Source organism: Carcharhinus amblyrhynchos, chromosome 25, assembly GCF_965287045.1.
Source record: "Carcharhinus amblyrhynchos chromosome 25, sCarAmb.v2.hapA, whole genome shotgun sequence".
NCBI lineage: Eukaryota > Metazoa > Chordata > Chondrichthyes > Carcharhiniformes > Carcharhinidae > Carcharhinus > Carcharhinus amblyrhynchos.
Window position 1 is genome coordinate 4,193,691 of NC_137348.1, and position 19,654 is coordinate 4,213,344.

General features: G+C 43.1%; 1 protein-coding gene across 1 annotated transcript; it reads right to left on the bottom strand.

Moving 5' to 3' along the window:
* Positions 1-1,276: 1,276 nt before the first annotated feature.
* On the bottom strand, positions 1,277-19,640 carry ptgesl (prostaglandin E synthase 2-like). Its single transcript, XM_080212164.1, has 7 exons — positions 19,328-19,640; positions 15,596-15,790; positions 12,729-12,784; positions 7,671-7,823; positions 6,655-6,855; positions 4,080-4,197; positions 1,277-3,309 (listed from the first exon to the last, which is right to left on the bottom strand). Exons 1-7 carry the CDS (start codon positions 19,595-19,597, stop codon positions 3,178-3,180), a joined length of 1,125 nt encoding a protein of 374 aa, XP_080068290.1. The 5' UTR covers positions 19,598-19,640; the 3' UTR covers positions 1,277-3,177.
* Positions 19,641-19,654: the final 14 nt, after the last annotated feature.

A 19,654-nucleotide genomic window follows, 5' to 3' on the forward strand; every position in this document is an offset into this window, starting at 1 on the left:
CAGCTGAAAACATGACTGTCAAAGGTGGAGATGAGGTCAGAAATGGAGAGTTGAGAAATATTGGAGGGTTGCAGGGCTTACTTCTCTAAATAGCCCATGCCTTTCAGAGCTGCAGATCCCATATTTTTCCAGTCTTTCCTCACAACCTAGACCTAGGAATGAGTCTTACAGCCCGTCTGTGCACTTCTTCTGCTTCTTAAATGTTCCCCTTGTGTCTCACAGACAAGAATTAGATACATTATTCAAGATGTGTAGCCTGGCAGGAACACTATATTGTGCAATTGCTACTAGTATTTGTTCTCATCTTGTACTCTACTGCAGAGGATATATCTATTTGCTTTGTTCTCTACTGTTCCAGTGATGGGATTTATTTACCACAATTACTTCAGCATCTTTATGGAGCAATTATACAACATTCAAGATTGTCCCTTGAATCTTCCCTTGGTTTCTCCAAATAGTCATTGTTTGAATAAATTAAAAGTTTGCACTTACGTAGCATCTTCATTAACTCAGAATGTCCCGAAGTGTTTCACAGCCATTACTCCTGGAGTATAGGCAGCATTGCAATGTAGGAAATGTTAGAGTAATTTACACACAAGCTCCTGCAAACAGTAATGTGAGGGTGACTTTTTTTTAAAGTGCTGTTGATCAAAGGATAAATTTTGGCCCACAGGATGCATGATCTTTTACTTCCCCCTGAGAATGCAGATGAGGCCTCAGTTTAACATTACATCTGAAGAATGGCACCTCCAACAGTGCAGCACTCCTATAGTACTGAACCTGACTATCAGCCTAAATTTGTGTGCTCAAGTGTCTGGAATGGGAAATGAACCCACATCACTCAGGCTCAGAGACAAGTGCTATCCACTGAGGCACGGCTGATTTAATTACAGATACATGAATAGGCAGGGAATAGAGGGATATGGGCCACGTAGAAGCAAAAAGTCTTTAGTTTAGAAAGGCATCATGTGTCGATGCAGGCTTGGTGGGTCAAAGGGCCTGTTCCTGTGCTGTACTGTTCTTTGCTCTTATGCAGGTATTCAAACCATGCTTTACCTGATTCTCACTTCCTTGTGCCCACATTTCAACATAGTTCAAGAGGGGTTGACTGGTTGACAGTGTTCATTATGGGCCCCAATTGTTGCACCCCAGGTACTACTACCCTATCAGGTAGACAGGATAAGACTGTTATTGGTCTGCAATGCAGCACTTACCCTGTGGTTAAAAACTCTATTAATCATTGCCTTCTGCAATCCAACAATCTAGTTACAGTAAATAAAATTCATAATGCATTTTATTAAATACTACTTACAATATCCAGCTATACATTTGTAACCAGGGATTGCCCTCTACCATTAAGACCTCGCCAAGATTTCACTCACCCCTGTGAAAAAGGTACATTTAGGGAAAAAAATGGTCTCAAGCACACCGTGTAAGATTCTAAAGTACCGTTTATCCCTCAACAGAAACTCATTACTATTTGCCACAAAGAAGTGATGACAACACAGCTTCAACAAAAAAAAATCCACCCAAAATAGAAATATCAAGGGAGAGAGGGAAGCAGAGGAGAAAGGCGGGAGGAATATGTCATAAATCTATTAAACTTGTCAATTGGAAGAATGTTATCTTCCGTGTAACTCTTTAATTCAATCTCACTCAGATAAAGTAGAAATTAATCCATCTTGCATCTAGCCCTGGGTCTATCACCTTTTAATACAGATCCAAACCAGCTGATTTTTCTAAACTTGATAACCTTGTCTTTCCCAGAGCATGCACAGCAAAAAGTCTCACAACACCAGGTTAAGGTCTAACAGGATTATTTGGAATCACGAGCTTTCAGGGTGCTGCTCCTTCATCAGGTGAGATAATCTGTAATTATCTTGCAATTGTGTCTTTGCCTATACACACCATGTTTGTGAACCTACCTCCACTCACCTGATGAAGGAGCAGCATTCCAAAAGCTGGTGATTCCAAATAAACCTGTTGGACTTTAACCTGGTGTTGAGAGACTTCTTGCTGTGCCCATCCCAGTCCAATGCAGAAATCTCCACATCATTTCCCCGGGTGTGACAGCCATTGTTTACAGACAGCCAGTGTTTACAAACAGCTGCCAAGAAGACCTTCCTCTGTATTTTTCCTCCAGCTAACCTCAGGAAGAGAGAGAGTGACTTGCATAGCACTTTTTAGATCTTCAGGGACATTCCAAAGCACTATATAGCCAAGGAAGGACTTTTGAAACATAGTGATTGTTGTAATATAGGAAGTGCGATAGCCAATTTACACACAAGCTCTCACAAGCAGCAAAGTGAAAATGACCAGGATTTTCAGTCCTTAGTGTTGTTGTTGTTGGCTGGGGAATAAATGCTGGCCTGGATATTGGAAGAACTTCCTTGCTCTTAAATTAGTGTTTCAGGTGTAACCCTTCAAAAGAACTGAAAAACAAACAGCATTTAAATCAAAACATAGCAAAGGGAAGTGGAAAAGAGTAATGGATGTTCTACCATTCATGTGCTTAGGTGTATTTCTCGCTTCCCTGTTTTCTTATTCAAATGTTGTTCAATTTTCCCAGTTCAGATTAAGGGTTTTACCCGAATCATCAATGTGTCTGTTGTCTCCATACAGACTGAATCTTGCATTGCCAGCACAGCTTGTGTTTCTTTGAGATCTCTAATTTTTATTTCGCAACTTACGTCAATGCTCACAAATATTGCAACTGTTAAATTTAGACTTTATGGCTTTTTAAGAAGCTTACTTTTTAATTCCTGTGAATTTTTACTCTGTGCCTTTTTCAGTTGCATTCACACTTAGCAGTTTTGTGTCAAGCTGTTTTGTTTTTGCCCTGACAGCAATGCTAAACCATATGCATAAACCCACTAATAACTTTGAACTGAGTTTCAAGCAAAGCAGAGTGAGATGCTGCCATCTATCAGTTTCTTTCAGTTCCCGATTTGGGATTTAGACAGCATTTCAAGTCTGAATGTAGCACTTCACCAAATCTTTCAGTTGTGATGGAAAAGCACCCTTGAGTGTTGCATGGTTGCAGTTTTTAAAGCATAGTTTCTTTTCTCCATACAGATCTCACTCTGTAAACATCTGGTCTTGTCTGTCTGAAGCTATTGATAGAAGAGAGATGCAACAGGAATTTCACATGATTTTCTCAATGGCTCCTGCAGCAATTTATTGCTCAACTTCCTGTCCTTTCTTAATGTCTTCCTCCATTCTTTGATACCACGACTTGACCTTGGTGTTTGCCATCATGTCATTGAACGCCTCCAAGCCTTCCATTACCCGAAGTACCCCATAGACTGCCTGTGAAGATGGAAATCAAAAGAAAAGTGGCATTACAAGAGACAGTCTTATAGAACTAAGATGTTATAGCAATCAGGAAAGCTTAACAGACTGAGGGATAATCCTGATAGAGGAATTTAAGGGTATGAGTTTTTAAAATTCATTCATGGGATGTGAGGGTCGCTGGCTAAGCCAGCATTTAATGCCCATCTCTAATTGCCCTCGAGAAGGTAGTGGTGAGTCGCTTTCTTGAACAACTGCAGTCCCTGTGTTGTAGGTACACCCAGGGAAGGGGTTCCAGGACTTTGACACAGAGACAGTAATAGGATAGATGTGGAGATGTTGTTGTTTTCACTTACAGGTAACATCAGAATCAGGGCACATAAATACAAAATAGTCACTAATAAATCAGGACAAATTTCTTTATCCAGCAAGTGATTAAAACGTGGAATTCGCTACCACTTAGTTTGAGGTGATGATGCATTTAAGGGGAAGCTAGAAAAACCCATGAGGGAGGAAAAAATAGAAAGATATGCTGATAGGATAAAATGAAGAGATGTGAAACATAAAAACAGGCATAGATCAGTTTGGTTGAATGTCTGTTTCTGTGCCACAAGTGGAAACACATCTCTACATCCTTAAAGACCTCAATCAGATCACCCCTCAGCCTTCTCTCTTTTAGACAATTGAACTCCAAACTGTTCAATCTTTCCAAATAGTTATAACCCCACCCCCCAATTCTAATGCCTGAGGAAATCCAAAGAGAACCCGCAATGATTAACATCTCTTACCAGGTCAGCAAGGTTGGGCATGTCTCCACCCATGAATGGTCTGTGCTTGCCAATAGCAGCCACCCACTGATCGACTGCCAAGTACAGATCCTGCCGGACATCATCATGAAGGTTATGTCTGAAAACCAGCAAAGTCAAAGATTCAGCAAGTTCTCAGAAGACATAGCACAGGAAGTCCAAAAGGATGAAAGGGTAAGAGCTTAAGCCCAGACAACAACTGGACTATGACTGCTTGAAGCAGTGAAAAGAATGGTTAGAAAAACCAGTGCACGTGGCATTTCCCATTGCTCACGTTCCAATTCCCTTTTTTAAAAAATTCAAATAATCTGATTTTTCTCTCAAATTCAAATCATATGTCTTGGGGAGCCATTGGCTGAATCCAAAGGGATAGTTTTTTTTCCTGTCAGCAACGGGTGTAGAGGGAAGGAGATGGTTTTGGAAGTATGAAATCAGGATTTTACGTTTGCGGCTCAAATAGCCTGCCAATATTCAATTAGCTATTGAGTCCCGATTACAAAGGTAGAACGAGATATGCCTTTATAGAAAAGGACCTACAGCATCAGGTAAGCATCCTTAGTGCCTCCAGTTTAAAGTTTTAATCGGTGACTTCAGAGCAAGAAATCAGCCACTTTAACTTCTCCACTTTAACTGCCATCCAGCCCAGTTTCCCCTAGAAGGTACAGTTAAATCCCTCAGATTTTGAACTACACAGAAAACATAGCAACAAGAAAATAGGTGCAGGAGCAGGCCATGTAGTCCTTTGAGCCTGCACCACAATTCAACATGATCATGCACTTCCAGCATCCCATTCCCATTTTCTCTCCCTACCCCTTGATCCCTGTGGTCGCAAAGGCCACGTCCAGCTCCCTCCTGAACATATTTAACAAACTGGCTCCAACAGCTTTCTGCAGTAGAGAATTCCACAGATTCTCCACTCTAAGTGAAGAAGTTCTTCCTCATCTCAGTCCTGAATGGCTTATCTCTTATTCTGAGACTGTGACCCCTAGTTCAGGACTTTCCCAATATTGGGAACATTCTTCCACATCTAGCTGTCTAGTCCCATTAGGATTTTATATGTTTCTATGAGATTCCCCCCCTCACTTCTAAATTCCAGTGAGGGCAAGCTCAGTCGATCCAGTCTCTCTTCATATGTTAGTCCTGCCATTCCAGGAATCAGTCTGGTGAACCTTCGCTAGACACCTAATAGCAAGAATATCCTCCCTCAGACTAGGAGACCAAAACTGCACACAATATTAAAGGTGTGGCCTCACCAATATCCTGTATAACTGCAGCAAGCAATCTTTGCTCCTATACTCAAATCCTCTTGCTATGAAGGTCAGCATGCCATTAGCTTTCCTCACCACCTGCTGTACCTGCATGCCAACCTTCATCCATTGTTCCACCGTGACACCCAGCCATGTTGCACTTCCCCTTTTCCTTAACTGCCACCATTCAGATAATAATTTTCCTTCCTGTTTTTGCCACCAAAGTGGATAACCTCACATTTATCCACATTATATTGCATTTGCTAAGTATTTGCCCACACAGGCAGCATGTCCAAGTCATCCTGCAACCTCTTAGCATTCTCCTCACAGCACACACTGCCACCCAGTTTGTTTAGTATGACCTGCAAATTTGGAAATATTGCATTCAATTCCTTCGTCCAAATCATTAATGTGTGTTGTGAATAGCTGGGGTCCCAGCACTGAACCCTGCAGTCCCCAATAGTCACTGCCTGCCACTCTGAAAAGGACCCATTTATTCCCACTCTTCGCTTGCTGTCTGCCAACCAGTTCTCTATCCAGGTCAATACATTACCCCCAACACCATGATCTTTAATTTTACTCACTAATCTCTTGTCACATCCCCATTATTCTTTGTCCTTTTTCAATTATTTACAGTCGTTTACAACAATTCACCATCTGAGAGAATGGGCCCATTTAAAATTCTCAGTATTTTTCACTCCCTACTCTTGCACTCTGAACTCAATGGTTCAGAGGTAGTAATTTAGGTTCACAAAGTCATAGAATCTTACAGTGCAACAGGAGGCCATTTGGCCCATCATGCCCATCTTTGAAAGAGCTATCCAACTGGTCCCATTCTCCCTGCTCTTTCCCTTAAAGTTTTCTTCTCTTTCAGTGTTTATCCAATTCACGTTTGAAAGTTCCTGTTGAATTTGTTTCCGCATCCCTTTCAAACATCATGTTCCCAATCACAACAACTTGCTGCATTAAATGAACTTCTCATCTCCCCCTTCTACCAGTTATCTTAAATCTCTGGTTAGTGACCCTTCTGCTATTGGAAACAATCTTTCCTTATTTACTCTCTCAAAAATCTTAAATGTTTTTGAGCATTTCTCCCCCTAATTTTTTTCTGCTTGAATGAGAACAGTCCCAGCTTCTCCAGTGTCTCCAAGTAATTGAAATCCCACACGCCACTACTATTCTTGTAAATCTCCTCTGCACCCTCTCAGTGGCCTTAATATCCTTCAGTCCAGTCCTGGTTCCATCTCTGGTGGGCTATCTCCCACTTCCCATCCAGATGCCTGACTTACCAAGGAATCTTAAATACGCACCTTGACTTAAGTCGCTTGCTGATAAAGAACATGGCTGCAGCTCCGAAATACTTAGCGAAAAATCCTTCAAATGTTCCAAATTTCCCCTCCCTCACAATGTAGTCGAAGGACTCCAGAGCTTCTCCAGGAGTTCGGTAGACATTGGGTGAAATGAGATGAACCAGCCAGTCATCCACCCACTTGCGCCATTTCATTTCCTCCCTGATATTAAAGAAAAAACCCCAGCACAGATCAATACATCCAACACCGGAAACCAAAGTCAGCAAATCAACCTTGTAATGGGCCATGACCTCGAGAGAGCATAGGGCATGTGCAACAACTACTAGATACTGCCTTCCTCCTTCCCCTGTGGCAAAAGCAGCGTGGCCAGCCATTTGAAGTTTGGGCATAACAACAGCCTACATTTAGACATCACCTTTAACAATAGCAAAAACACCTAATATGCTTCACAGGTGTGTTAGCTAATAAAATTTGACATCAAGGCGATACTAGGAGGTGACCAAAACCTTGGTCAAGCAGGGCGCATTTTAAAGGAGGACGGAGAAGCGAAGAGATTTAGGGAGGGAATTCCAAAGTGTAGGGCCAAGATAGCTGAAGACACGGCTGCTAATGACGGAACAATTAAAGTGGAGAATGAGCTGGAGACCAGAATTAGAGGAGCACAGATGGTGCACGAGGTTTGTAGAGCTGCAAAGATACAGTTGCAAAGATAGGGAAGAACAAGACCACGGAGGAATTTGAAAAATACAGGCATTGTTTGACCAGGAACCAAGTGAAGTGGATGGTCAAATGGAAGCAGAGCTTTGAATGAGCTCAAACTTGTGGAGGGAAAATCATGAGATGCCAGCTGAGGGGACATTGGAGATAACAAAGGCACAGTGGCAGAGCCTTTCCACCTAACAGAACCACACAGGACGTTAGACATTACAGAAATCTGCCCAAATTAGAACAGTCTGTTTTCCTGATGTTATTTGTAAAAAATAAGATGATTTTAAGTATGTTTCAGGTTTACGTACTTCCTGGCGTCATTGTTGGGGTAATACTGCCTTTCATCCTGGTCCTCCAGCATCACCCAGTATTTGTTGTTATATTCAACCACATCCTTCCCCTTCTCATCTTTAGATTTCATCTCTGGATAGTATGATAACACCCGTGTCAGGTCTTTGTGCCTGAAATTTTTAAGAAACAACAAGTAAAGAGCATGGAGAGGCAAACCAGCATTGTGTAAAGTCGTAGAATGATTACAGCACAAATGGCTATTCAGCCCATCATCACCTTTGTGATAGCTATCTGCATGAGCAACTCAGCTAATCCCACTCCCCCACTCTTTCTCTGTGACACTGAAAATTTTTTCTTTTCAGGTGCTTATCCAATTCCCTTTGAAATGTATCTATCTCCACCACATTCACAGGCAATGGATTTCAGTTTCCAACTACTTGCTGCATATAAAAGATTTTCCTCACTTCACCACTGGATCTCTTGCTGACCACCTGAAATCAATGTTCTCTGGTTCTCCATCCTTCCAGTAATGGGAGGTTTCTCTCCATATAATCTATCCAGACCTCTCATGACTTTGAACACCTCCATCAAATCTCCTTTCAACCTTCTCTTCCCAAAGGGAACAGCTCCAGCTTCTCCAATCTAAAGTTAAAGTTTATTTATTAGTCGCAAGTAGGCTTACATTAACACTGCAATGAAGTTACTGTGAAAATTCCCTCGTCGCCAGACTCTTTGTTCGGATACACTGAGGGAGAATTTAGCACGGCCAATGCACCCTAACCAGCATGTCTTTCGGACTGTGGGAGGAAACCTATGTATACATGGGGAAAACATGCAGACTTTACACAGACCAAGCCGGGAATCGAACCCGGATCCGTGGCATTGAGAGGTAGCAGTGCTAACCACTGTGCTGCCAATCTATCCATGTAATTGAAGACCTTCATCCCTGGAACCATTTTGATCAATTGTTTTTCTGCAACTCTCTAGTGCTCCCACATTCTTCTTCAAATAGTCATCATTGCCACTGTCTCTCAATTCGAGGATGATGTCTATTCAGGGTCACGTGTGTCTGCCATGAGTCTTCATTCAACTTAACAGGCCGATTCTCAACCTCTATAACCTTGGAAACATTACACGGGATGTTCCACAAAATAGTGAGACCCAGAGAACAGATTTCCTTAAGTGTAATGGTCAGAACTGGATACAATTCTCTAGTTGAGGTCATACCAGAGTTTTATAAAGGTTTGTCATATATTTCATTACCCAAGGCCTCTATAAAGTCCAGGATCCTCCTTGCCTTTTTAACCACTTTTGTAACCTGTCCTGCCACCTTTGACAATGTGTACATATACCTCCATGTCTCTCTGTTCCAATACCCTTCAGAATTGTATCTTTATTATTTATTGTCCCTCCTCATTCTTCTGACCAGAAGCAACACTTCACACTTTATAGAATCATAGAATCTACAGCGCAGAATGAGGCCATTCAGCCCATCGAGTCTGCACTGACAACGGTCTCTCCCAGGTCCTATCCCCATAACCCCATATGTTTACCCTGCTAATCTCTCTTGACTAATGGGCAATTTAGCATGGCCAATCAACCTAACCCACACATCTTTGGACTGTGGGAGGAAACCGGAGCACCCAGAGGAAACCTACGCAGATACGGCGAGAACATGCAGACTCTGCACATACAGCGAGGCTGGAATCGAACCCAGATCCTTAGCACTGTGAGGCAGCAGTGTGCTAACCACTGTGCCACCATGCCACCATTGCATGAAATACTTGCCACGTGTCAGTCCTTTCCACCAACCTATGCCCTCTTGATGTTTATCACTATCCTCCTCCAAGTTCGCAATGCTGCTAACTCTTGTTTTGTAAATTGCAACCCACGTTTATGTCAACAGTTCTAGTATTCACCACCAACAATACTTCCAAAAAACAATATCAGAGCTTTCACGTGACTGATTCACAGCTCATCCACCCAGTTCATGATCATAGATGCAAGATGGCAGGGGAAGAGGTGAGAGTGGAAGGCCAACCTCTCTCGGAGAGGTGGGGAGACAACTCAAGAGGTACCCCAAATCACTCTCATCCACCTCCTAGCAGTGGGCTCACCACTGATAGGGGTGCAGGGCCCTGCTTTGCATTTTTTTTGATGCAGTTTGTCTGAAATTGGCTAAGCCAGCTGATTGCATCAAATACGACTGAAGTTTCCAAGACCTTTTACTCTAGTTTAAAAGACATTTCACTAGAAGTTGCCCAGAAACTGACCACACTTCTTCGTCAAATTAATTAGCATTTAGAATTTCTGCTAATTTCATTTGTTTACAGTCCTTTGTTGAGGCTGTAAAAATTAAGCTAATTCTTCTGGTGCAAGAATACTATTTTTAAAGCTTTCGAAAATCATTTTAATCTACTAAGGAACTGATATCTGTGTCCCAATATAATTGGCAAATTGTTCCATAACATTCTTTTAAAGTAATTTTCAGTTATTCAAAATCAGGTTACTCAGACCAGACCGTCTAATTAAAATTATTATCTCTTGGGAGAAACACATTTTCAGCTATCCTGGACTGAAGAATTTGTTGTATGAGGACTCTGGGTCTGTACTCCTTGAGGTTTAGAAGGATGAGAGGGGGGATCTTCTTGAAACGTACAGGATATTGCAAGGCCTGGATAGAGTGGACATGGAGAGGATGTTTCCACTAGTAGGAAAAACTAGAACCGGAGAGCACAACTTCAGGCTAAAGGGACAATCCTTTAAAACAGAGATGAGGAGAAATTGCTTCAGCAAGAGTGGTGAATCTGTGGAACTTGTTGTTGCAGAAGGCTGTGGAGGTCAGATCATTGGGTGTTTTTAAGACAGAGATAGATAGGTTCTTGATAAATAAAGGGATCAGGGTTTATGAGGAAAAGGCAGGAGAAAGGGGATGAGAAAAGTATCAGCCATGATTGAATGGTGGAGCAGATTTGGTGGGCCGAGTGGCCTAATTCTGCTCCTATGTCTTATATTAAGAAAACTGCATCAGGTTACCAATTCAAATTTTGAAGTTTATTTTATTGCAAATTACATTCCAAAATGCTGCCTTGGCTCATGGCAGATTTTCATATTCAGCAATGGGCGGCACAGCTGGCTCACAGCACCAGGGACCTAGGTTCGATTCCAGCTTCGGGTCACTGTCTGTGCAGAGTTTGCACGTTCTTCCTTTGTCTGTGTGGGTTTCCTCCGGGTGCTCTGGTTTCCTCCCAAGTCCGAAGATGTATAATGGGTTAGATTGATTGGCCACAATAAATTGCCCATTGGTATTAGTGTCACCCCTTAGGATGAATATATGGAGTTACGGGGATAGGACCTGGGTGGGATTGTAGTCGGTGCAGACTCAATGGGCCAAATGGCCTCCTTCTGCACTGTAGATTCTATGATAAGCAAATCAATCTAAAGTAACTCGAGGGAAAGAAAAAAATATTGCTCAAGATGGGTGCGGTTTGCAACTGGATTGCTAATTGCAGCTCAGTAAAAACTCCAAGACAAAGCAGAGGGAGGTGGAACTGCATTCACAATCGGCCATGTATTTGAACTGCTAATTTCAACAGCACTGCTAGTAAGAACTTCAATCAGCCTCACTTACCCACAAGCGGTAAGACAAGGAGGGAGAAAATTAGGCTGCTTTCACACAAGGACCATTACACAGTGGTACTGACTGAAGCTAAGATGCTATCCTCCAAATCGTTGGGCCCAAACTGTTCTTAAAGCGATACACTTCAACAGCAGAAGTCTGCTTTTTATCATCCCTACTTTTGAAAAAAAATTCCTCAGAATCTTTTGGGCTTTTCAGAAGCAGATAAGAACTGAGGGGTGTGGTGGAAATAGAAAAATCTTATAAAATAGACACAAAGCTGTGTTTGGATGCTTGTGAGTCTGTGAGAGTGTGGGAGGGAATGTCTTTGAAGAGGAACACATGTGCGCGTGCTTTTATGTAAGTGTACATGTCTGCACATGTAATCTGGTGAACTGGTGCGACAACAATAATCTCTCCCTCAACGTCAACAAAATGAAGGAGATTGTCATCGATTTCAAGAAGCATAGTGGAGAACATGCCCCTGTCTACATCAAAGGGGATGAAGTAGAAATGGTCAAAAACTTCAAGTTTTTAGGTCTCCAGATCACCAACAACCTATCCCGATCCCCCATGCTGGCACTATTGTTAAGAAAGCCCATCAATGCCTCTACTTTCTCAGAAGACGAAGGAAATTTGGCATGTCAGCTATAACTCTCACCAACTTTTACAGATGCACCATAGAAAGCATTCTTTCTGGTTGCATCACAGCTTGGTATGGCTCCTGCTCTACCCAAAAATCTCAAGAAACTACAGAAAGGTCATGAGTGTCACCCAATCCATCACATAAACCAGCCTCCCATCCATTGACTCTGTCTACACTTCCCACTGCCTCAGCAAAGCGGCCAGCATAATTAAGGACCCCAGACACCCGGACATACTCTCTTCCACCTTCTTCCATCGAGAAAAAGAATACAAAAGTCTGAAGTCATGTACCGAGAGCAGCTTTTTCACTGCTGCTATCAGACTTTTGAATGGACCTACCTTGCACTAAGTTGATTTTTCTCTACACCCTAGCTATGACTGTAACACTACATTCTGTATCCTCTCCTTTCCTTCTCTATGAACGGTATGCATTATCTGCATAACGCACAAGAAACAATACTTTTCACTGCATGCTAATACATGTGACAATAATAAATCAAATCTAGTCAGACACGTGTAAGTGAATTAACTGAACACAAAGCAGGAATAGAAAATCCATGTTTCATAAAAAATCAAGTGCTTTTTGGAGTTCAACTAAATAAACTTTATAATCAAAGGACAGGGAGATCTCAAGAAAAAGATGAAAAATCTGAAATAAAATTAATAACCAGAGGCGGAAGTTGGGAATTATTTTGACAAAAGGAAACAGTGGGACTAAAAGCTATTTTTAAAACAAAACTCTAAATTCAGAAACTAAAAAAGTTAGTAAACAAAATATCCAAATGATTGTCAGTAGCCACTCCAGATTTACCTGGACAGTAAGTATGTCTTTACAGCGCTGATAATAACTGAGGAATCGTTGATTTGCTGAAAAAAAAGGAAATTAAATTAGTTAAAATCTGCTTATCCCACATTTAATTAACAATCATTCAACTGTAAGGGAGGGGCGATTATCCCAAAAAAATTCTAAGTATTGAATGAGTGAAAACTGGAGTTTTTTTTCAGTGGGAGTTCAGAGAAGAATCTCCCACACTCTGTGCACTGCTGAGTGTCTCAGTGTAAATGGTGTTAAAAATCAGTGGGCAAGGCCTATTTCTATTGGAGAGGCTGAAATAGCGTGCTGAGTGGGCCACTGCACACACTCTAATCTGTCAGCACCAAGATTGGCGCATGCACAGTGGTCACTGTCTGCCGGCTTTGGCCAGTCCTGCATCATAAGGATTTCACAAGACCCAGTTAAAGTCCAACAGGTTTATCTGGTAGCAAACGCCACTAAGCTTTCGGAGCTTTGCCCCTTCGTCAGGTGAGTGGGGAGTTCTGATCACAAACAGGGCATATAAAGGCACACCTGTTGAAGGGAAGGGGCAAAGCCCCGAAGGCTTTTGTTACCAAATAAACCTGTTGGACTTTAACCTGGTTTTGTGAGACTTCTTACTGTGTTTACCCCAGTCCATCGCCAGCACCTCCACATCAGCCTTGCATAGCCAGCCTCCGAGTCTCCCAAGCAACTCACCGGTGGCCCCTGATTCCCTCTGTGCAGCACCCCACTGGGGGCCCCGATCCCCTCCCTGCAGCACCACACCCTCCACCCCTCCGATGGCCTACCCCAATCACTGGACTCCCTCCCCGTCACTCAGCCCAAATGCAGAATGGCACCCCCCACCGATCGCCCCCAGAGGCCCTGCCCCCATTAGGCCCTACCCCATTAGGCCTCACCCCTTTGGCACTGCCCTATGCCCAGGATGCAATGCCAAGGTGCCCCAGGCATTGGCACTTTACACCCGGGCAGTGCCAGGGGCCAAGGCTGGCACTCCCACTGTGAAACCCTCTGAGGGACCTCCATCCTGCCATTTCCCCTCCCCCCCCCCTTTTCACTCCTGCAAATGGGGAGCTACTGTAAACCCACTGGAGAGAACCACTCCTGGTGGGGGGCTGTGAGAGGCTAGTGGACCCAGAGATTTCAGTCCCTGGTCCACTAATGATATTGAAATTACATGGAAATGAAGGGTTGCATTTCTAATGCGGCTCCACGCCTATTTCCAGTGTGGAGCTGATGGTGCTTGAAATCTGGCACTGGGAGACGTGCTCGAGGCTGGATACCCAGTGCGGATCGCGCTAATCTGGTGCTGCTTAAATCTCCCGGCCCAACGCAGTGGGATGGAAGAATCGCTCCTGTCTCTCTATTCCAATACACTAATTTCTCAAATTTTGGGTAAACAAAAGTTAGGAATTTATACTAAATTTGACAGCGAAAGAGTGGGAGAAGTTCAGTGAGGAGGAAGAGGGGATCAGGAAAAGAGACAGAGCGGGGAATAATAGAGAGATAAAGAAAATTGAAAAAGTTGGATGAGAAAAGGGAGGAATCGCAGGAGGAGAGATAACAGAGAGAGAGAGAGAGAGAGACATGGATAAAACTTCATCACACCTCTCCAATGGCCCAAATAATTTGAGATTTAAAGATAGCAAACAGTTTACAGCAAAATCCCACAAGCAGCCAACTAACTGAATGTTGGGAGGGATTCGTGGGAAAAACACCATTCTGCTCTGAGGAGTTTCACGTGGCCTTAAACAACCACATAAAATAGGGCAGCAGTAGATGATTTAAACCCTCATTAGAAAGGCAGTACCTCATATAATGCAGCACTCCCTCACTACTGCATTCAAGTGCCAAGTTTAAAGTTTGTTTAATATTGTTGGAACTGGGCTTACATTAATTCTGCAATGAAGTTACTGTGCCAACCCAAATTATATGCTGCAGTCAGCAACCTGAAAGGGTTCCGACAGATTTCCGCTACCTAATCTTTGCGAAGACTTTACTTCCTAATTTATGAACCGAACATGGAAATACAAAAGTAAATTCAACATTTATTCTATTTATTGAAAAAGGATCAGGGAGTTGTTAAGAATCTTTTTTTTTAAACACAGTGAGTTGTTGTGACCTAAAACCAAAAGAAAAAATGCTGGAAAATCTCAGCGGGTCTGGCAGCATCTGTAAGGAGAGAAAAGAGCTGACGTTTCAAGTCCATATGACCCTTTGTCAAAGCTAAAAGGCATAAAAAGTGGGAGATATTTAAGTTATAGGGTGACAGTTTTGGTTTCTTTATGTGCTCTGTGAATAGAACTCCCACTGACCTGACAAAGGGGCAACTCTCCGAAAGCTAGTGGCTTTTGCTACCAAATAAACTTGTTGGACTTTAACCTGGTGTTGTGAGACTTCTTAATGTGTTCACCCCAGTCCAACGCCAGCATCTCCACATTAGGTAATGGTGACCATGAAACTACCAGACCGTTGTAAACACCCATCTGGTTCACTAACGCTTTTTCAGGAAGGAAATCTGCCATCCTTTTATTTAATCTGGCTTACATGTGACTCCAGACCCACAGTAATGTAGCTGATGCTTATCTGCCCTCAAAGGGTAATTAGGGATGGGAAACAAATGCCGGCATTGCCCACATTCCACAAAATTAAAAATATATTTTCTGTCCACCCAAGAGGATAGACAAGGCTTGGCTTAAAATCTCATCCAAAAGATGGCACCTCAGACAATACAGCACCCCCTCAATAGTGTACTGGGAGTCTACATCATCATGCTCCAGTCTTTGGAGTCCCGGGGAATTAAAAATATTGTTATTTCATACAGTATATTAGGAATCTGACGCAGCTCTGCACAAACTCACCACTTTCTCTCCATCATCCCCAATCAGAATCGGAACCTTCCGGTAGCCAGAAAATTTGATCTCCTTGCGCAGGATTGGGTTGACCTCCACAATCTTGTAGGGCAGTGAGTGGAAGTCGAGGAATGCCCGGACTTTGCTACAGAACGGACAGGTCTTGTACTGGTACAGAGTGAGTGACAGATCGGCACTGGACTTCTGCAACAAAGCAAAAATGCAGAGGGAAGAGATAGGTTTCCATCACACCTGGATGACTGAACTACAACACTACAATCCCTTCTGCCATCCATACCCACCTCCATTAGCCATCCTCAACTGATATCACTAATGCAGATGACCAGTGATCACCACTTTGCTGTTTGTGCCAGTTTGCTGTGTGCAAATTTGCTGTAATGTAGGAAACACAGTAGTCATGATTATACTTTACTAGGATGCTACCGGGACTTGATGGTTTGAGTTATAAGGAGAGGCTGGATAGACTGGGACTTTTTCTCTGGAGCGTAAGAGGCTTGTACAGGTTTACAAAATAATGAGGGGCATAGATCAGCTAGATAATCAATATCTTTTCCCAAAGATGGAGGAGCCTAAAACTAGAGGGCATAGGTTTAAGGTGAATGGGGAGAGCTGTGAAAAGGTCCAGAAGGGCAATTTCACACAGAGGGTGGTGAGTGTCTGGAACAAGCTGCCAGAAGTAGCAGTAGAAGCGGGTACAATTTTGTCTTTTAAAAAGCATTTAGACAGTTACATGAGTAAGATGGGTATAAAGGATATGGGCCAAATGTGGGCAATTGGGACCTCACTTGTGTAACTTTTGTTTTAATATTCAGAACTAATCCAAGATGTGGAGTGCATTTATTTGAGCATGTCTGCATATCTGACTGGGTGGAAGGAAGGACTGGCATTTAGATAGCACTTTTCATGGCCTTGGGTTGTTTAAAACTACTTTTCAGCCAATTGAACATTTCTAAGGTACTATGTTGAAGTGGAGTCACTGTTGTAGTTTAGGCAGCATGGTAGCCAATTTGCACACAGCAAACTCCCACAATCAGCCATGTGATAGCAACCAGATAACCTTTAGTGACGCAAAAGTTGAAACACAAACAAAAAATGCTTGAAAAACAGCGGGTCTGGCAGTATCAATGGAGTGAGAAACTGAGTTAACGTTTCTCTAACATTAACTCTGTTTCTCTCTCCACAGATGCTGCCAGACCTGCTAACTTTTAATGATATCAGCTGAGGATAAATATTGGACAGGCCATCTGGGCAAATGCCTGTGCTTTGCTTCAAAGTGGCAGCCATGGCAACTCTTAAGTCCAACTAAAAAGGAGGAAAGACCTTGATGTACTGTGTCATCTGAAAGACAACACTTTAAGCAGTACAACAACCCCTCACCACTGCCAGCCTGAATTAGGTGCTCAAGTCCTGAGTGTGGAGTTTGAACCTTCTTGGGGTGATACAGTGGTTAGCACTGCTGTCTCACAGCTCCAGGAACCTGAGTTTGATTCCCGGCTTGGGTCACTGTGCAGAGTTTGCATGTTTTCTGAGTGGATTTCCTCCCACAGTCCAAAGATGTGTGGGTTAGGTGGATTGGCCATGCTAAATTGCCCCTTAGTGTCCAGTGATGTGTAGGTTAGAGGGATCAGCAGGTTAAATGTGTGGGGTTTTGGGGATAGGGACTGGGATGGATTGTTCTCGGTGCAGACTTGATGGCTGAATGGCCTCTTTCTGCAGTGTAGGGATTCTATGATTTCTGACTCAAAGCTGGAAGTGCAAGTGACTGAGATCAGTTGACGCTGCTCTCTAGTTATATTGACAACCTCCTGGGAGCACATTTCACACACTTGGCTTCAGAGTGCTCTAGAAACAGATTAGGTCTATCTGTCAAGCTGCCATTTCTATGCCACTGAATTCCATTAGATTGAAGTATTGTAGCAGTATGAGTGCATCATTATTGCAATCACATCAGAACAGAAAACATGTCATTCAACCTAGTGCACTTGTGCCAATATTATTTTCCACTGTCCACTGCTTACTTCCAACACCTTGCTAATACTTGCCTGTTTTAAGCAAACTATCCAAATCCCTTCTGGTTTGAAGACTGACAAGAGTGATGGAGCTAAGATGCAGATCAGCCATTACCTAATTAAATGATGGTACGGGTTCAAAGGCTTCCTCCTGTTTCAATGTTCCCCCTGGAATATGCTACACAACTTCGCAATGATGAAAATTCACACCACAATATCAAATTTCCTTAGACAGCACCCTCCAAACACACAGCTGCCATCATCCAGAAGGATAAGATCAGTAGATACCTGGGAACATCACCACCCTTCCAAGTCACTCACCATCCTGATTTGGAAATATCATAGAATCCCAATAGTGCAGAAGGAGGCCATTCAGTCCATCAAGTTTGCACAAGCAACAATCCCACCCAGGCCCTATTCCCGTAACCCCACATATTGATCCTGCTAGTCCCCCGACACTAAAAGCCAATTCACCTAACCTGTACATCTTTGGACTGTGGGAGGAAACCGTATCACCTGGAGGAAATCTCACGCAGACACGGGAGAACGTGCAAACTCCACACAGACAGTGACCCAAGGCCAGAATTGAACTCAGGTCCCTGGCGCTGCGAGGCAGCAGTACAAACCACTGAGCCATTGTGTCACCAATAAATATATCACCGTTCCCTCACTGTTGCTGGACCAAAATTCTGGAACACTCTCCCCAAAAGCACTATGAGTGACAAACTGTAGCAATTTAAGAAGGCAGCTCACCAGCACCTACTCAAGGGCGATTAGAGATAAGCAATAAATGCTGGCAATGCCCACATCCTGTAAATGAATTTAAAAAAGACTTGGGTTTATACAATGAGTGACCTTGAAACCTAAGAAGTGTTAAGCAGGCAAATTCAAACGCGTTGTCTTGTGTCTCAACATTATTTATGTTGCTGTCTAACAATGACAAAACATGTTTAAGGCTATCACTGCCTTTGAAAACTTAGGCTAGGGAAAATATTTGAACATATTCAAGAGGTTCCCAATGGAATCATTGAGTCCCTGCTTTGTAGGAGGAGGCCAATTGGCTCATCAAGACTACACCCAGATCCTATTCCTCCAACCCTCATATTTAACCTGCTAATCCCACTGACACTGAGGTCAATTTAGCATGGCCAATCAACCTCACCCTAATCTTTGGACTATGGGAGGAAACCGGAGCAAACCCACACAGACACGGGGAGAACGTGCAAATTCTGCAGTCAGTGACCCAAGATGGGAACTGAACCCGGGTCCCTGGCGCTGTGAGGCAGCAGTGCTAACCACTGTGCCACCGCTGATGGTATAGTGGTTATATGTTGCCCCTTATACCGATAAGTTTGAAATGTACGGAATTGAAAGTTACAGCAAAAACAATTGTATATTATCTTTAAATCCTAAAAACGTTTGAATGTTGCTGTTTCATTTGTCAAAATAAACTACATCATCACATTTTAGCAGATAACATTTAACACATGTAGTGCAAAGTGCGTTTAAACTGAGTGTCTGACGGCACTGCAAACACAAGACAGAATACTGCGCTGCACTCGATTATGAAACGAAATCAGTGCTGATTACCCCTTCCCCAACATAAGGAACTAACAAACAATGCCAACCCTTATTATCTACCAGCAAATAGGTTACTGTCAGCGCATTTGGCCCTGAACTCCTTTTTTTGTCCTGTTTAATCGCGGTTTACCTTCCTGTCTGGCTGCTCAGCATGTTGCTGCTCTTGCTGCAGATGGTGCTTGAGCGTGTGGTACAGTCCCAGGGTCCCACCCAGCACAAATGCAAAGCGCAGGGCAGTGCTACCAACTCTCAGGCTTCCTCCCAACTTCTCCTGCAAGCCTCTGCCTTGCCCGTACAACCTGCTGCCAGGCTGTAGTACTAGAGCTTGCCAGCTGCAAGCCTTGTTGAAAGCCAGGAAGCCGGCACAAAGCCTCCCAGCTCTGACATAGGAAGCTGCCATCTCCACCTTGCGCAGCGAAGTTCAGCCTGGTCTTCTTAAAGGTGCACGCCACTGCTT

Excerpts from the sequence above, each read along its gene's own strand:
- ptgesl (XM_080212164.1), bottom strand. The coding sequence starts at position 19,597 with ATGGCAGCTTCCTATGTCAGAGCTGGGAGGCTTTGTGCCGGCTTCCTG. Across the intron at positions 15,791-19,327 it reads CTGAGCAGCCAGACAGGAAG|AAGTCCAGTGCCGATCTGTC; the intron begins GTAAACCGCGAT and ends GCTTTGTTGCAG. Across the intron at positions 3,310-4,079 it reads TGCCCAACCTTGCTGACCTG|GCAGTCTATGGGGTACTTCG; the intron begins GTAAGAGATGTT and ends CCATCTTCACAG.